General features: G+C 32.6%; 3 protein-coding genes across 4 annotated transcripts; 2 read left to right on the plus strand and 1 right to left on the minus strand.

The window, feature by feature from the left end:
* Window positions 1-1281: 1281 nt before the first annotated feature.
* LOC139845240 (bifunctional riboflavin kinase/FMN phosphatase-like) lies at window positions 1282-4162 on the plus strand. Of its 2 annotated transcripts, XM_071835492.1 has the most exons (6): window positions 1282-1530; window positions 1607-1698; window positions 2305-2326; window positions 2480-2557; window positions 2756-2892; window positions 3266-4162. In XM_071835492.1, the coding sequence occupies exons 3-6, from the start codon at window positions 2305-2307 to the stop codon at window positions 3416-3418; spliced, it is 390 nt and encodes a 129-aa protein (XP_071691593.1). In that variant the 5' UTR covers window positions 1282-1530; window positions 1607-1698; the 3' UTR covers window positions 3419-4162. The 2 variants fall into 2 exon arrangements, 1 of the variants encoding a protein (XP_071691593.1); XR_011758252.1 differs by lacking the exon at window positions 2305-2326.
* Window positions 4163-11916: 7754 nt separating this feature from the next.
* Window positions 11917-12888, plus strand: LOC139842698 (uncharacterized). The gene has a single exon (XM_071832813.1). It carries the CDS (start codon window positions 11917-11919, stop codon window positions 12886-12888), a length of 972 nt encoding a protein of 323 aa, XP_071688914.1.
* A 531-nt stretch (window positions 12889-13419) lies between these two features.
* On the minus strand, window positions 13420-15314 carry LOC139845241 (peroxidase 43-like). Its single transcript, XM_071835493.1, has 4 exons — window positions 15099-15314; window positions 14817-14999; window positions 14554-14716; window positions 13420-13844 (listed from the first exon to the last, which is right to left on the minus strand). The coding sequence occupies exons 1-4, from the start codon at window positions 15312-15314 to the stop codon at window positions 13420-13422; spliced, it is 987 nt and encodes a 328-aa protein (XP_071691594.1).
* Between the last annotated feature and the right edge of the window lie 849 nt (window positions 15315-16163).

Below are 16163 nucleotides of genomic sequence, written 5' to 3' on the forward strand. Positions count from 1 at the left end.
GTTAACATCAGCTCTACACTCAGCAGGTAGACGGTTGATAATAGTTCCATGCGGAATCCAAAGAAACTTCAACAACATAATAAAATATTAGTTTATTTTAATATCTACATATAATAATTTATAAACTGTATATGTATATTTATATATCCTCGTTATATACCTCATTAGGGCGTATCGCCGACATTGCTGAGCGACACATGCTCAATACATGTGTGGGTGTATGTTCGAAGCTCTTTGGTCCACACCACCTACATTAATGAAAGTAACTTATATAGTTACAAATAATCAAAAGAACTAGAAGTAACTAGAAGTATATAAATATAAATTACAAATAATATACCTCACACCATATGGTCCATTCAAAGGAGTATTGGATGTCAAGACTATATCGCGCAAAAGACGTGGCGCAATACTAGGAATTCTTTCATACAACCAATGCTGCACTAAAAGCATCGCACCATTTATGCCTGATTGGTCTGTCTTTTCAGCTGTACAACACAAATTTCTATATACATGTGCGAGCACCGCACTACCCCAACTCAAACGTTCAAAGTTGATGAGGTGATACACATAGTTTAATGGAGCATTGGTGGAATTACTGTCGGGGAATAGAAAGGAAGACAAGGCAGCTAACAAATAAACTCTAGCCCGTTGTTGGCGAGATCTATCAATCTCACCAATGGCCTTATTCAACTCCAGGCATAAAGTAGATATTAAGATGTGTCATGATTTTATTTTATTAGGAGGAACATCAATCCCTAAATATTGGCTAGCAAAATCAGACCATTGATCCGGTGTCTTGTTGTGCCATACACCCGACACAACATCTCCATTTATGGGTAAACCCCATAAAATTTGAACATCTTGCAACGTTATCGTTGCTTCTCCTACGCAAAACACATATACGAATATAAATAATATATATACGAAATATATATATATATATATATATATATATATATATATATATATATATATGTGTGTGTGTGTGTGTGTGTGTGTGTGTGTACGTATAATATCACTATTCACTATATATACATTAAAAGAGAGTCTCGATTAACTAATAAATGTTTTCAAAACCTCTTTAATTATCATTAGATTAGAAAATTACATTATAACACCCCCTTATCCAACGGTCCTTATCATCCATTAAAAAAATTAGTTAATAAATTAATTTTATAAACAGTCCATTCCTAAAATACCCTTTTGATAAAAAAAAAAAAACCACGGTACCTTATAACAAAATTAGGGGTTTCATTAAATCAAACACAGAGCCAAAAATTTCAGATAACAGAGAACGATGGCGAGCATAGTTGGAGTTGCTATTCCTTTCGGCTTATCATCACCACTGCAAAGAGCTACCGTGGGCGGTGGAATCGCAACACGTGTCAATCACTCCTCGCGGCGGATGGTCGCCGTTTGAGCAGAAGGCGGCGGTGGCATAAACCCTGAAATCAGAAAAACCGAAGACAAAGTCGTCGATTCTGTTGTTGTTACCGAACTCGCTAAACCTCTCACCGCCTATTGCAGGTTTTTGTTTCCTTAACTTAATCCAATTTCACATTAGTAACTAATCAAATATCTTTTTTCTGATTCTTTTATGTAGTCGGTGGTGATGATGATTCCGCCAACGAAGCCGATGAAGGAAGCATACTCATATGTGGCGGTTAAAACAAGTGTGAAAATCTATTTACAATTGTAAGTGATTTTAACAATAATTATGTTTATTTGAAATCTTATCTTGGCTATTTAATTCACTTGAGTTGCAGTAACCTTTTATGTAGTATTATTTTGACCTATCAATCGGTAATATTTGGGTACATAAACGATCCTTAGTTTAATTTTTTAGAATTGTAACAGTGAATGTAATTGTTTCACTACTTGTTTATCTTAAGGAACAAATGAGATACCCACTCTTATTAGACTTTGAATGATATTTGATGGGTAAAACTAATATTTGAATATCTTTGTGTAATTTCTTTTTGAGAAACAACTAACAAACTTTTTAAAAACAAGTACTATTCTCTTATGTTTTTTTTTTCAGAATTTAGACACTCGGGTAAAATTTTCTTTCATTCAGAGTCTTATACATACACTTGCAGTTAAAATTCTTTATAGTTACATCTTTCTCTTGGTGTAAATGTCTAATAATGGAATTTGTTACATAACACTAATGTAGTTGTAGACAGTTGAACTACATTACCAGTTTTTATGATCTTGAGCCTTATTAATTATAATAGGTAAAGTCACTACCTTTACAATTTTGATATGAGTTTATATTTGAGGTGTGGTGGATGCATTTAGATGTACAGAAGACAAGTACCAGGTAAGTTAAAACACTTTTTATGACTTTTTGGTGCTAGCTGCAACACTTAAAACTGATTATGTTTGGTGTAGCTACTTGTATCATGTTTGAAAAAACTGATTACGGCAACGTTATCAGTTAAAAAAAAATTAAAATGGTGTCTCGTGGTTGCAGGGGTGTTGAACTCATTGCCAATTGAACCAATTCGCTTTAAGGGATCATACACAAACGGGTTTTTGCAAGAAATTTCAGGTTCAGAGTTCACTCCACTTTGTTGCATTCATCATTTTAATTACATTTGTTGCTGTAAGTGCATATTATGATCATATTTGTTGCTAATATCGAAAAATTATTTGAACTTATAACCTTGAAAAATCTCATGCTTGACTTAGAAATATAGTTATAGGTAGTTTAATCAATGTTTATGATTATTTTTTATTGATTATGCAGATGATGGAGCTTCTGACCTTACTCGTCAAGTCTGTGGTATCTATGTTGGTTGGGTTGACTTTGAGTCTCAGAAGAGGTTTAAGATTGTGGTTAGCATCAGATGGGACAGTAGTCTTGGCTCATTTTGGAGAAACATTGTGAGTATCTTTAAAATTTCAAGAGGTGTATTGATGTATGCTAATCCTCCGTAAGACTAACTATATAGACACAACTAACATATTTATGAGATAAAATGAGTCAATTCATTAGTTTCTTCTATTTCTAATGGGTCACATAGTTCAAATTAGAAAGGAAACACGTCAAATGAATTAAGAGTGACTAACAGAACATTCAAGTGCTCATTCTTCATTACTGTATTATTTAAAAAGTTGAATAATCTTTATCCGATCTTTCAAATATAATAAATTATAATTATAATTATAATTACAATGTTAGTAGCACTTGCTAACTCTTAGCTCTCAATTAAAAGTTAAGATAAAATATTTGTAAACATTTTCGCTTTCATTTCAGCAAGCTTGTTTTATCAATGGAAGTAACGATCAAATATGCGATCAGTTAATGGAGGCAGCACTTGTTGGTTACATTCGAGGATTTCATACCAAAGTATTAATATTAAGTTTTGCATTAGTTTTCCTCTTTCATACAATGGCTTATGGTCTATAACGAATAAACTTGACATTAAGTTTTGGTGCATGAAAATGGAAAAAGTTCTGATGATGTATACTTCTTTGCTCAACTTCCCAATTTTATCTGTATAGTAATATATCGCATCAACCTTCTTTTATAAATGGTGTTCGTTTGACGCAACCGAAAGTTGGATTTAAAGAAGATAAGATAAAAATGAGACAATGTCTGTAAGTCAACTCAACCTATTTTGACCCAAACCAAGAACTGCCCATTTTGACCGCTTACCTGATGAAAACATGTGGAAAGATTTGTTAAAAAAAAAAAAAAAAGATGACACCCAACTTGTTTTGACTCAAACCAAGAACTGCCCATTTTGAACGCTTATCTGACCAAAGCATTTAAGTCATACCCAACCAACGTGTAGATACAAACCTACCGGTAATGGGTACGAAGGTAAGATTCTAAGCTTGATTACATGATTCGATGATCAAAGATACATTGGAAAGAGCAACAAAACCACAACTTGATCTAAAAGCATATTTGCAGGATGCTTATATACACCTGGTTTTTAAAAGTGGTAAGGTTGAATTACTAGATGTTCATGATGAATATGATGATTTTCATATAGTTGCTTCAAAACGGACTTCGCGTAAGGGAAGTCATGTTGGGACTCAAGAAGGTAGTCCTAATGATATGACGGGTATTTTCGCTGTTTAGAGATCATACATTGAACCATTATTAAATCCATTTTTGTAAAGAGTTTATATCTTAGTGTTATATGTGCCCATTCCTCATTTTTTAGTATCGAAATTTAATCTGGTTACTCGGTCTTAAACGCAAGCTCGTTATAGTTGAATTTTATAGACTTTGAGCTAAAATTCTGCAAAAATAAAAAACTGGAGCTTGAGAACTATAACGGGTTAAGTTTATATATGTAAAGCTTCTTGATAATTTGAGGTTAGCTATCACCGTTATATATGTAGAATATTACAAAATGTCATCTAAGGATGCACCACCGAAAAGGAAAATGTAATTATAGAAAAGGAAATGGGTCAAAATGTACTTTTTTCAAAATTTTATAACAAAATGCGCTTTATAAAAAAATAGCAAAATATACCATTCGTTGAATAGAAGACAACTTTGTTCGAACTACTTCGTGATCATGACCGAGAAAAAGAAAGTACGTGTGAACTTAGTTTGAATACATTCCAACAGTAACCTCTTCAAACTCGAACGCATTCAAGTTCAATTGCTTTATGTTCGAACAAATGAGTGTCATAAGACTTCTTTTTTCATTGGGTGTTTGAACAATTGGATCTAAAATGCATCAAGATGTTAATAAAGAGAATGTTACTGTATCAACACCTTGATGTGTTTTAGATTCAATTGTTCGTAAACCAAATGGAAAAAAGAGGTGTTCGAACACCCATTTGTTCGAACAGGAAGCAGGTGAACTCGAACATGTTCGAATTTGAACATGTTTGTGTTCGTGTTCGAACTTAATTCACGGGTACGATATTTGTTTTCTCGGCCACAATCACGGAACAATCGATTACGAGTCATTGGAGCTAAGTCGTGTGCAAGTCTCTTCGTACGAATAGTGTATTTTGCTTAAAAATTAGAATTAAAAAAAATGTATTTTGTTATATAATTTTGAAAAGGTGTACTTTGACTAATTTCCTTTATAGAATCCGCAATGTCGGAGGCAGTAGGGTGGCTTGGGGGTGTTGAGCCACCCTCAAGTGGACCACCGACACCATATGCCATATGTTAAATTTTGTGAAATAAATTATGAGCATCCCTTAAGGGGCGGATTTCTGGGGTGGCCAGGGGCGGATCCACGTTAAGATGATTTACAATGATGTATTTATGTATAGATAACTCAAAATTAATTTTAATAAAGGTATTACAGAGTCTGCAAATTCTCGGTGAAGAAGACAAAAGAAAAGAGGGGTTGGTGGCCTGGTGGGGATAGTTTCACTTTTGTTACATCTTTACACCTACACCCTTAGAAATTCTTTTACATGTCATAATAAACCCCTAAATTTCTTACTTCTCTTTGTTTAGCTCTAGTTTTACAATACTAAAATATTGCTTTGCTATAAAATTTAAGAACAAGTTAAAGATACATTTACAACAAATTAAGTGGTACAAGTATTACAAATTGAAAATGGTTAACACGGACTTTAAATATTTGATAAATTATAACTTCGCAAGTTTCTTTTTTATTCGTAATGACTAACCTTTATAACTCAACGTTTCTTTTCAAACTTTCTTTAGTTCATTAAATCTTTTGCCCCCAACCATCAAATTTTGCCCAAAATTCTCTAAATTTTGCCCCAGGTGGATTTTTTTTCCCCAAAAGCTACATATTTTGCACCAAAACCATTAAATTTTGTCCAAAATTCTTCAAATTTTGTCCCAAAACCTCCATAATTTGCCTAAGAACCTTCATTTTTTCCCTCAAAACCTCCATATTTTGCAAAAAAAATTGCCACGTTTTTTTTTTTTTTTTGCCCCCGCTGAAAAAAAATCCTTGCTTCCGCCACTGTTCGTAAGCATCCCCTATTCTGTATTCCTGGCTTCGCCTCTGAGAATCCGTATATCAGATAGTGATTAGTCTAGCAGTCTTAAGTAACCAGGTTGTGAGTTCAAGTCTTGAATTGAACTGACACTTTTTGTAGTTATTCATGTTTACTAGTGGTACAAGTATTTGAGTGTGCCTAAAAATACAGAAACCATAAGAACTTACTCGAATCAATTATTATAGTATCGTTCATTTATCCCCCATAAACAACGATATACCTCACACACTTTACAACTTCAAACCGAATTAGACTCCACTCCATACATCTTCCTAGGTTATTATGGTTGAAAATTGTATTAAATCATCATCGTTTCATAAAATCGTCCACACCTTCTTGCTTCAACCGGAGGTAACCTTCAACGACATGGGAAAAAGGATCCGTGTTTGTAGGAATCCTTTATCACCTTATCTTTATTTAACAATGCAAGATAGAAGTAGATTTTGTTTCTTTCAACTTCTTCTTATTGCTGCAAACGTAACTACAAACTGAAGTTGGAGAGGATGACACTTTTCGTGAAATGCAACCCAAAGTTGAAAAAGGGACAATCATATTATGTAGTTTCATTCATGTTGTCTATCTAATTACGAATATGCATTTCCATAACATTTATATGTTTATAAAGTATTTACTCTAATAATTCAGTTCTAAACAAATCAAATAGATAGTAATTATTCAGCATACATAAGGTTAGAATGGTAATTTTATGTCATTCGGAGCATTGATTATCAAACATTGATTTTCATTCATAACCATATTGATTCAGAGCTTCTGAACCATTTAGAACACTGAACCATTCAGTACTAAATCATTTAGTTTTATCAAGCGCACTCTAATACTTTTAACAGTTTTGTTTACGGTGGGGTGTTAATCTGTTTAACATAGTAAATTCTCCACCTCCATTGTACTGAATCGTACTTTCAGTACAATGGTATATAGTTTAGGGTTTTATGGTTTAGTGTTTAGGGATTAGTGTTTAGGGTTTAAATATAGGGTTTAGAGTTTAGTGTATAGGGTTTAAGTTTTAGAGTTTAGATTTCAGAATTTTCAGAGGGTTTAGGGTATAGGATTTAGGGTTTAGGGTTTATGGTTTGGTGTATGAGGTATATGGTTTAGGGTTTAAGGTTTAGAGTTTAGGGTTAAGATTATAGAATTTAAGGTTTAGGGTTTATGGTATAGGGTTTAGGGTTTAATGTTTAGGGTTTAAGGTTTAGATTTTAGAATTTATGGTTTAGAGTTTAGGGTTTAAGGTTTAGTGTGTAGGGTTAAGGGTTGATTTAGGGTTTAGAGTTTAGATATAAGGTTTAGAGTTTAGTGTATAGAGTTTAGTGGTCAGGGTTTATGGTTTAGACTTTAAGGTTTAAGGTTTAGATTTTAGAATTTATGGTTTAGGGTTTAGGGTTTAGGTCTTAGGGTTTAGTTTTTACAATTTATGTTTAGAGTATAGATATATGGTTTATGGTTTAGTGTATATTATTTAGTGTTTAGGGTTAGGGGTTTATGGTTTAGTTTATAGGGTTTATGGTTTAGATTTTAGAATTTAAGGTTAAGGGTTTATGCTATACGGTTTAGGGTTTAGTGTGTAGGGTAAAAGTTTGGTGGTTTAGGGTTTAGGTTTTAGATATAGGGTTTAGAGTTTAGTGTATAGGGTTTGGGGTTTAGTGTTTGGGGTTTAGGGTTAGTACTTGATGTATGTGTAACCTAATATTTTTGTGTAACTTTTGTGCAAATTTGATGTCTTTAGTATTATGTATGGTACTTGGATGTGTCCTACTCAGCGGTGTATAATGTTGATTGGTGGATTACGTCCAACTGATATGCTACAGGCAAGTACACGAAACTATTTCTTTACCTTATTTATTATTATTGGTTTTATATTAACTACTCTTTCATATTTTAATTTCGAGATTAACATACATTAACTTAATCTTGATTGTGACATTTAATCAACAATCATATTGAAGTTTTTGGACCTCAACTTGAAAAAAATTAAATCTTTAACATCTGAAATTACGAACGAAGAGATTGCACTTACTACAACTCAAAATTTAGAAATTTTGAAGCCACAATATCAAATACTTTAACACGGAAAAAATTTGTGAATAAAGGATACGAAGCGACAATGTCAAGTTATCACAATTCTATGTCATTTTTAGTTAGAAAGCTTACTATTATGCACAACTTTATCAATGAGGTAACTAAATCATAATCTTCATACATCTTCTAAATAATTAAAAAAATATTACAATATTATGCATTTTATTACAAATATAATGTTTTTCAACTCATTATAGACTCACAAATTACGACAAAAGACATTCTCATGGATGCACAAAGTACTAACAACGCGACAAAAAGTTTTTTAGGTTCTTTTTTATCGATGAACATAAGGGTTGTGACCCGATGTCTATTTACATTATTAATTTTACTAATTATTATTTGCTTGAGATTTCCTATAAATTGCATAGATCTAAATAAAGAGGATAATATATCAAAGAATTACTTACAAGATCTATTTGGTAGTTTTCCATACGGTGGTGGCACCCAAGATGCTGAAAACAGCGATGGAGAAACATTACAGCAGTGGTTAAGATCTGTTTGGATATGTTTGAAGTGTTCCTTATTCCGATGTTTCATGGATAAGGAACTGTGGTGGTGGTGGTGGTGGACGATTTTCGGCGACGGAGAGCCGTTTAGGGTGGCGGTGGTTAGGAGAAGGTGAGATCGGTTTTGGTATTAAAAGGGTTTTGTGGGATGGTGGAATGGGATGATGGCGAAGATGTTTGTACATCACGATATCGGAGATGATTTATTTAATTTGAATAAAATTTTTTTTTTTTATTCGTTATTACATTTTGAAACTTTAAAAATTTGAATCCCCTATAAAACATTTGGTTTAATGTTCATCATATACTTAATAATAGTTCGTTGATACATTTTTAAACTTTAAAAATTTCAAGTCCCTAACGAACATTTGGTTTAATGTTCATCTTGACATAATAATAGTTTGTTATATATTTAATTTTATAGCTAATGATTAGACCTTTCAAAAATCCCGCGAAATCGCGGGTCTTTAACTAGTATATATATATATATATATATATATATATATATATATATAGTGGTAGGATCAAGAGGGAAGTAACCAATCGGGGGGAAGCGGGGGAAGCAAATTTTTTTTTTTTAGTTTTTTGAAAAAACTTTGTTCACGAACATTATAGATTGGATGAAAATAAGAACATTTAGAAAAGACACTTCGTGATAAATGTTATTATTTTTGCGGGAAAACACCAAACCCTAAACCCTAAACTCTAAATCGGACTAAATTTTACTTCACAAAACATGAAGAAGAAAAAAACGTTAACATTCTCCACGAACAATATTATCTTGAATGTTATTTTTGTCGGTCGTTTTTCGGCCAAAATAATAACATTCATCACGAAGTGTCTTTTCTAAATGTTATTATTTTCATCCAATCTACAATGTTCGTGAACAAAGTTTTTTCAAAAAACGAAAAAAAAAAAAATTTGCTTCCCCCCGATTGGTTACTTCCCCATTGATCCTGCCCCTATATATATATATATATATATATATATATATATATATATATATATATATATATATATATATATACACATATATATATATTCGTATATATATACATATATATTCGTATATATATATATATATATATATATATATATATATATATATATATATATATATATATATATTCATATATATACTTATTAAATAATATATATAACAAAACATATATACGAATATAAATAATATATATATATATATATATGAATTATATATATATATATATATATATATATATATATATATATATATATAATTTGAATTAATTTAAATATACGAATAAATTATTTTCAATACATAAAACAATTTATATACTAAAATATATACGAATTAATTTTACAAATTATATATATTAAATACATATATATTAAATACATATACGAATTATTTATATATATAATATATATGCGAATTAATTTTACAAATTAAATATATTAAATTCAAATTATACATCTCTATATGAATTGTATATATATAAATTAATTTAGATACAAATTTTATACATTTTACATTTAATCAATTTAAATACAAATTATTTGGTTAAAAACATTTTACCAATATGAAAGTGGAAGGTATGTGTCTCCGGCCGCCACCGTTCAACCAACGCTGAAATAAGAGCGTGATCCAATAATTGGTATCCTATTTTGAAAACCTGCCCTAAACCCGTTTGTTGAATATAACGGTAAACCCGTGGGTCTATAAACTCGTCTTCTACTTCCATATACCGTGATCCGATCATCTTGGTTTAACTTTTTCGGATCTATCAGGAACACCAACATCTTGAACATCACCCATAAAAACCTTGTACGCTCTGTGAGTTCCTTGATATTTCAAAAATAATAGTGATTCGTCGAGTGGAGTTGCTCGAGGTTGGGCGGGATCCATTACAAATTCGTGTGTGTGTTTTAAAAAAATTGTGTGGGATTATTGGATGTAGCAGAGGTCGGATTATATAATGATACAAACCGACCTTTCAATCGCCGATTTGTACACGTGACGTGTTTTGGTTCGCAGCATTTATGTCACAGATTGAGGGAATAAATAAGAGGCGGTTGGAAATCGGGTGTATTTCCAGGGGCTGTAACGCCTCTTTTTTCACACTAGTTCCAAAAAGAAAAGACCCGATGAATCTAGGTGAATATAGACCGATCAGTCTCATCGATAGTTACTACAAGATTGTGTCAAAAATGCTAGTGAATCGTATTCAAAAGGTTATCCATAGAATCGTTGGTATGGAACAGAGTGCTTTTATAAAGGGGCGTTTTATCTTGGATGGAATTTTAGTAGCTAATGAGATTGTTGAAAACCTTAAATTTGAAAAGAAAAAAGGTCTCATATTTAAAGCCGACTTTGAAAAAGCTTTTGATAGTATAAGTTGGAATTATCTTTTTACATCCTTAAACTTATGGGTTTTGGCGAGAAATGGGTCTCCTGGATCTCCTCATGTCTTAATTCCGCTTCCATTTCAATTCTCGTTAATGGTTCTCCCACTCAAGAATTCTCGCTTCAAAGGGGTGTTCGTCAAGGTGATCCTCTATTTCCATACTTATTCATCATCGCGATCGAGGGTCTCAATATTCTTATGAAACGAGCTCTAGAAGCTAACATGTATAAAGGGCTTGAAGTTGGTACCGATAAGATTGTTGTTTCTCATCTTCAATATGCCGATGATACAATATTTTTCGGAGAGTGGAACAAGCAGAATGCGGGTAATCTCTTTAAGCTATTGCAATGTTTTGAAATCTTTTCGGGGTTAAAAGTCAATTTTAATAAAAGTTGTTTATACGGTGTTGGTGTTTCGAATAATGTGATCCTTGGTATGGCGGAATATATGGGATGTCAAGTTGGTTCAGTTCCCTTTACTTATCTCGGAGTGCCTATTGGTCAAAAAATGAAAAGCATTACTGATTGGGATAAAGTAATAGATAAGTTCAAATCTAGATTAGCGGATTGGAAATCAAAGGCGATGTCTTTCGGGGGTCGACTCACTCTAATTAAAGCGGTATTAAGTAGCCTCCCGTTGTATGCTTTTTCCCTATTCCGTGCTCCTTCGAAAGTCATAAACTTGCTAGAAGGTATGAGACGTAAATTCTTTTGGGGCGGGTCGGGAGATAACACAAAAATTTCTTGGGTCAAATGGGAAAACATTTTACTTTCCTATGAGGGCGGGGGGTTAAATATAGGGTCTCTCAAAGCAAAAAATCTTGCTCTCTCAAAGCAAAAAATCTTGCTCTCCTAGGGAAATGGTGGTGGCGGTTCCATAATGAGCCCAAATCATTTTGGGTCAAGATTATACAAAGTTTATACGGGAGGGATGGGGGGTTGGGATCTCATAACTTTATTATGGTTCGAAGCAGGTCCTCCGCTTGGAATGGGATACGAAAATCTGATCGATGCATTGACGAATTACAAATTCAGTTTTCCAATTCTTTTGTAAAAACAGTTAATGCAGAAGACTCATCTCGGTTTTGGAAAGACGTTTGGTTAGGTGATCGATCTTTTCAATATAGATTTCCTCGGTTATTCCGTCTAGAAGTTAACGCTGAAGTCTTGGTTATGGATCGTCTCATCCGCACAAGTGGGTCAAATGATTGGGTCCCGAATTGGGCCTGGTCTAGAACTCCTTCTCGACGAACAGAAGCTGAATTCATTGATCTACAAAAATTAATTGAAGACTTCAAATACTCTGATGCTGCTAAAGATGGTTGGCAATGGAATCTTAACCCCTCAGGTAGCTTCTACACTTTTGTTTTATCATCTTTAATCAATCAAAAGTTGCTACCCGTTACTCCTGCCTCGAATCCCACTGTGCGCAACAATATGGTTCCCCAAAAACTTGCGATTTTTATTTGGCGTGCGAAGTTGAATCGTCTTCCGGTTTTATCAGAGCTTTATAAGAGGGGTATAGATCTCGATCCTTTGTTATGTCCGTTTTGTAATAATGAAGTTGAAACTTTGAAACACGCCTTATGTGATTGTGCGATTGCTAAAGATGTGTGGTCTAGAGTTTCTCGATGGTGGAATACCAATTATATCAACTTTCCCTGTTTAAGCGATAGATTTACGGGTTCCATTCCTAGTAATGGTTTAACTTCTACATCAAAGTTATGGCAAGCCGTTGAGTGGGTCACCGGATATTGTCTATGGGTTCATCGTAACAATGTTATTTTTAGAAAGAAAAAGTCTACCGGTCCAATGCTGCTCAATAATATCCAATTGAAATCTTTCGAGTGGATCTCCAAACGTTCCCGGAAGCATAGTCTCATATGGTCTCAATGGCTTTTAAACCCGAAGTCTTTCGATCTCCAAGGATAGTTTTGTTTCCGATGTTGTCTTTCTTTATTGTATGCTAGGCTACCTTTGTTCCTCTCTTTTACTTTATAGGCAGTGACTCTTATGCCTTGTCTTCTTTTCTTTTTAATGAAATTTTGGCCTTTAAAAAAAAAAAAAAAAAATTTATTAATTAATATCCTAGCCTTAAACTAAACGATACGTATATATATGATGAATCACTTTCATTCGTACAACATTTCTATATATTTTTTGTATTGTACAGTGTGTTAAAAAGTTGGAAAATTTAATAAAGTGTGTAATGGGAAAAACAGGGAAAAAAAAATATTAAATGTTAATTAATGCATCATTTATTACCACTTATCCTTCGCCATGAGGGCACATTCTAGCAATCTTCCTCATCATAGAATACAAGAGTTTAATTTTACATTTGGACACATTAACAAATGAGTATATAAGTATATAAATAAATATATATGATCAATTAAACTAGTATATAATTTTACGTATTATATATTTATATATGTGTATATAAACAAAATACATGTATATCGATCAATTAAACGAGCTACACACTCGTCTAATCTCTCCTCTTTTAGAACTCGTTTTAACTCCAATACGACCCATTTTAACAATAGACGTAACAAAATCCGCTTCAAAAGATGGTTGAATTGATTGGTTCGAAAATCCAAAATACGAGTCAATTATTTGTTTTGTAACCGGATCATCCATGAGCTTTGCATCCGATTGTAGCACTGCAAATCCGTTCCTAATGTTTTCTAGGATCTGATCATCAAAAGTTTCTCCAGTATCATGATCAATGGGCAACCTAAAATTTATGTTTCCATTTGGTGGACAAGATTCCATTAGTTCGGGTAAAAATTCCGGATTTATACTCGGATCTGGACCCCCACCCGGCAAGAAATTGTAGAGCCGGTCCATTAGGAAAAAGCACGCTGTACTACCAATTGTATGTGCACCTATAAATGCGTCACCATGAAATAAATAAGTCAGATTATATAAATAAACTTAAACATTATCCTAAAAATAACACTAACTATTTCACTATTCACTAACCACTTCAGTTTACGGGCTAAATTATAATATACGCCGTATACAATACACAATTACACATATATACAAATTGTATTGTAAAATTCGAACCCACATTCAATGGCGGATTCATAGATTTTTTTTTCAACGGGTAAGAAACGTTTTTTTAACTATAAAAAAATATTCAAAAAGTGGGTGCCAAACGTAAGTTTAACATATAAATACATTAAAAAATTCGGTCGTCGGGGGCAATCGACCCCGATTGCCCCTACATGCGTCCTGCCCTGCCCGAATCATATGAATTGGCAAGATGATGATTTTCTCATATGCCACTATATATTAAAGACTATTTTTAACTTAAATGATATAACCACTTTTGAGCAAAAAATAAAAGTTATTATATGTTGCAATTCAAATCAAGAAAATAATGTTCAATTCGATCAATTAATGCTTAAAGTGATATGCAATTAGCCAATCCTCAATATTCATACCTCTTAAAATGTCTACCAACTATACATAGCCACTAAAAAGGCATGGGATATAAGAGATAGATAATACATACTATACATGCATACACATAGAATATAATAGACTAGAATCATATAGAATGAATAAAACTAAAAGGGAGATTAATACCACTAAGAAGCACAAGGTCCTTTTCATTAAGCCCTTTGTCAAAGAACTTTTGTTTTAAAAGCTGAATTGAGTCTTTAAAATCAGGCATGTTGGCAGCCAATGAAACATTTGAAACAAATCCATCTTTTCTACCAGTTTCAACTTCATAAATTGGCCCAAAACTCTATCAAACCAAACACAAACATCATATATTTCATCTACACAAATCAAACACTTAAAGATGACATATATGGATATTAATTTACAAAAAGAAGATAACATACAAAAGCAACAGCATCTCTAGCAGCAATCGCAACGATATCTGCACACGAAACAACACCAGGACACACAAACTCCAATTGAGTTTTTGCATCTTCTATTATATCAAAACCCTTCACTCCCTGATGCCCAACCGCAAGCTTTTCCGAAATGGGCCCATTATCTACTAAAATCGACCCATCACAACCCTGAAAGTAACTCAAACGTAACGTCATACAAATTAAAAAAAAAAAAAAAACCTCAAAGTTTTGTGCTTTTTGAGAGAAATATTATTTATGATAACTTACCTGAACAAAGCAATCATGAAAATGAAGCCTAAGCAAGAAAGCAGGAATTTGTGGGTTAAATTTAGCTGCATCCCTTACAAAACCACCAACAATGGATTCTGCATTTGGGCATGTTTCTCTATAGAACCCTACTTTCAAACGAGCTTCCGAAATCCCAAGTATTATCATATAACATGAAATGATCATGACATACATTACTATTAACATATTTTTCATTTTTCCTACACTCGTGTGTGCTATTTCACCTTGTTCTTTTAATGAGTATATGTAAGAAAACAGAGAGAGAAATTAAAAGGATTGATATAAAGTATGTACTTATTAACAATTGATGGTATATGTAGATTAAGATTATGATTTAAGGTTATGCATGGTGTGTGTGAGTTAAGATAATGATCGCGTGTGTAAGTCGAAAATGGAGTTACTGATTATAACAATGCGTGTTAACAAATGATCTGTAATAAGTAATTTGATAAGAATTAGTAGCAAATTATACAACTAAATAACATGATTATAAAGGTGCCGATTTACGATTTTAACTTTTGTATGATTTGTTAGTGTATGAATTTGGTTGATTAAGACTTGCAACATATAAAAGCTTCTATAAATGTATACTTTTGCAATGGTGGTTCATGTCTTGTTTATGATCTTTCCCTTTTTCAGTCATGCAATTGATGAAACTTATCGCGTTGCTACCATTTGTGTACAATTTGTCACAACGTACAATTGAGGGGTTTATATTGACAAGGAAGATGTGTAAATGGTAAAGATTTCATTGACCGAATATATCGTGTTACTCCCTCCGTCTCATAAAAACAGTCTCGTTTGACTTTTTGTTGGATTTAAGATATAGTGATTAATTGTCTAATTTGCCCTTCATTTAATGCAGTTATAAAGAGTAACTAATAAACTAATTAATATATTTAAAGTTGAATTTTCAAAATTAAAAGGAACATAATTGAAACTTTAATGATATTTAATGGTTATTTAGAGAAAGAGACAATAATTTTGGAACAAACAAAAATAGAAAAGTGGACAGTTTTTTTGGGACGGAAGGAATATTATTTT

This window comes from Rutidosis leptorrhynchoides, chromosome 4, assembly GCF_046630445.1.
Source record: "Rutidosis leptorrhynchoides isolate AG116_Rl617_1_P2 chromosome 4, CSIRO_AGI_Rlap_v1, whole genome shotgun sequence".
NCBI classification, from domain to species: domain Eukaryota; kingdom Viridiplantae; phylum Streptophyta; class Magnoliopsida; order Asterales; family Asteraceae; genus Rutidosis; species Rutidosis leptorrhynchoides.

What these genes read in the sequence shown, in the direction of transcription:
- LOC139845240 (XM_071835492.1), top strand. Translation starts at nt 2,305, where the DNA reads ATGTACAGAAGACAAGTACCAG. An exon ending in GTACAGAAGACAAGTACCAG is followed by an intron (nt 2,327 to 2,479) that starts GTAAGTTAAAAC and finishes TCGTGGTTGCAG; the next exon opens with GGGTGTTGAACTCATTGCCA. An exon ending in GTTTTTGCAAGAAATTTCAG is followed by an intron (nt 2,558 to 2,755) that starts GTTCAGAGTTCA and finishes TTGATTATGCAG; the next exon opens with ATGATGGAGCTTCTGACCTT.
- LOC139842698 (XM_071832813.1), top strand. Translation starts at nt 11,917, where the DNA reads ATGGTTCGAAGCAGGTCCTCCGCTTGGAATGGGATACGAAAATCTGAT.
- LOC139845241 (XM_071835493.1), bottom strand. Translation starts at nt 15,314, where the DNA reads ATGAAAAATATGTTAATAGTAATGTATGTCATGATCATTTCATGTTAT. An exon ending in TTCATGATTGCTTTGTTCAG is followed by an intron (nt 15,000 to 15,098) that starts GTAAGTTATCAT and finishes AGTTACTTTCAG; the next exon opens with GGTTGTGATGGGTCGATTTT. An exon ending in CTAGAGATGCTGTTGCTTTT is followed by an intron (nt 14,717 to 14,816) that starts GTATGTTATCTT and finishes TTGGTTTGATAG; the next exon opens with AGTTTTGGGCCAATTTATGA.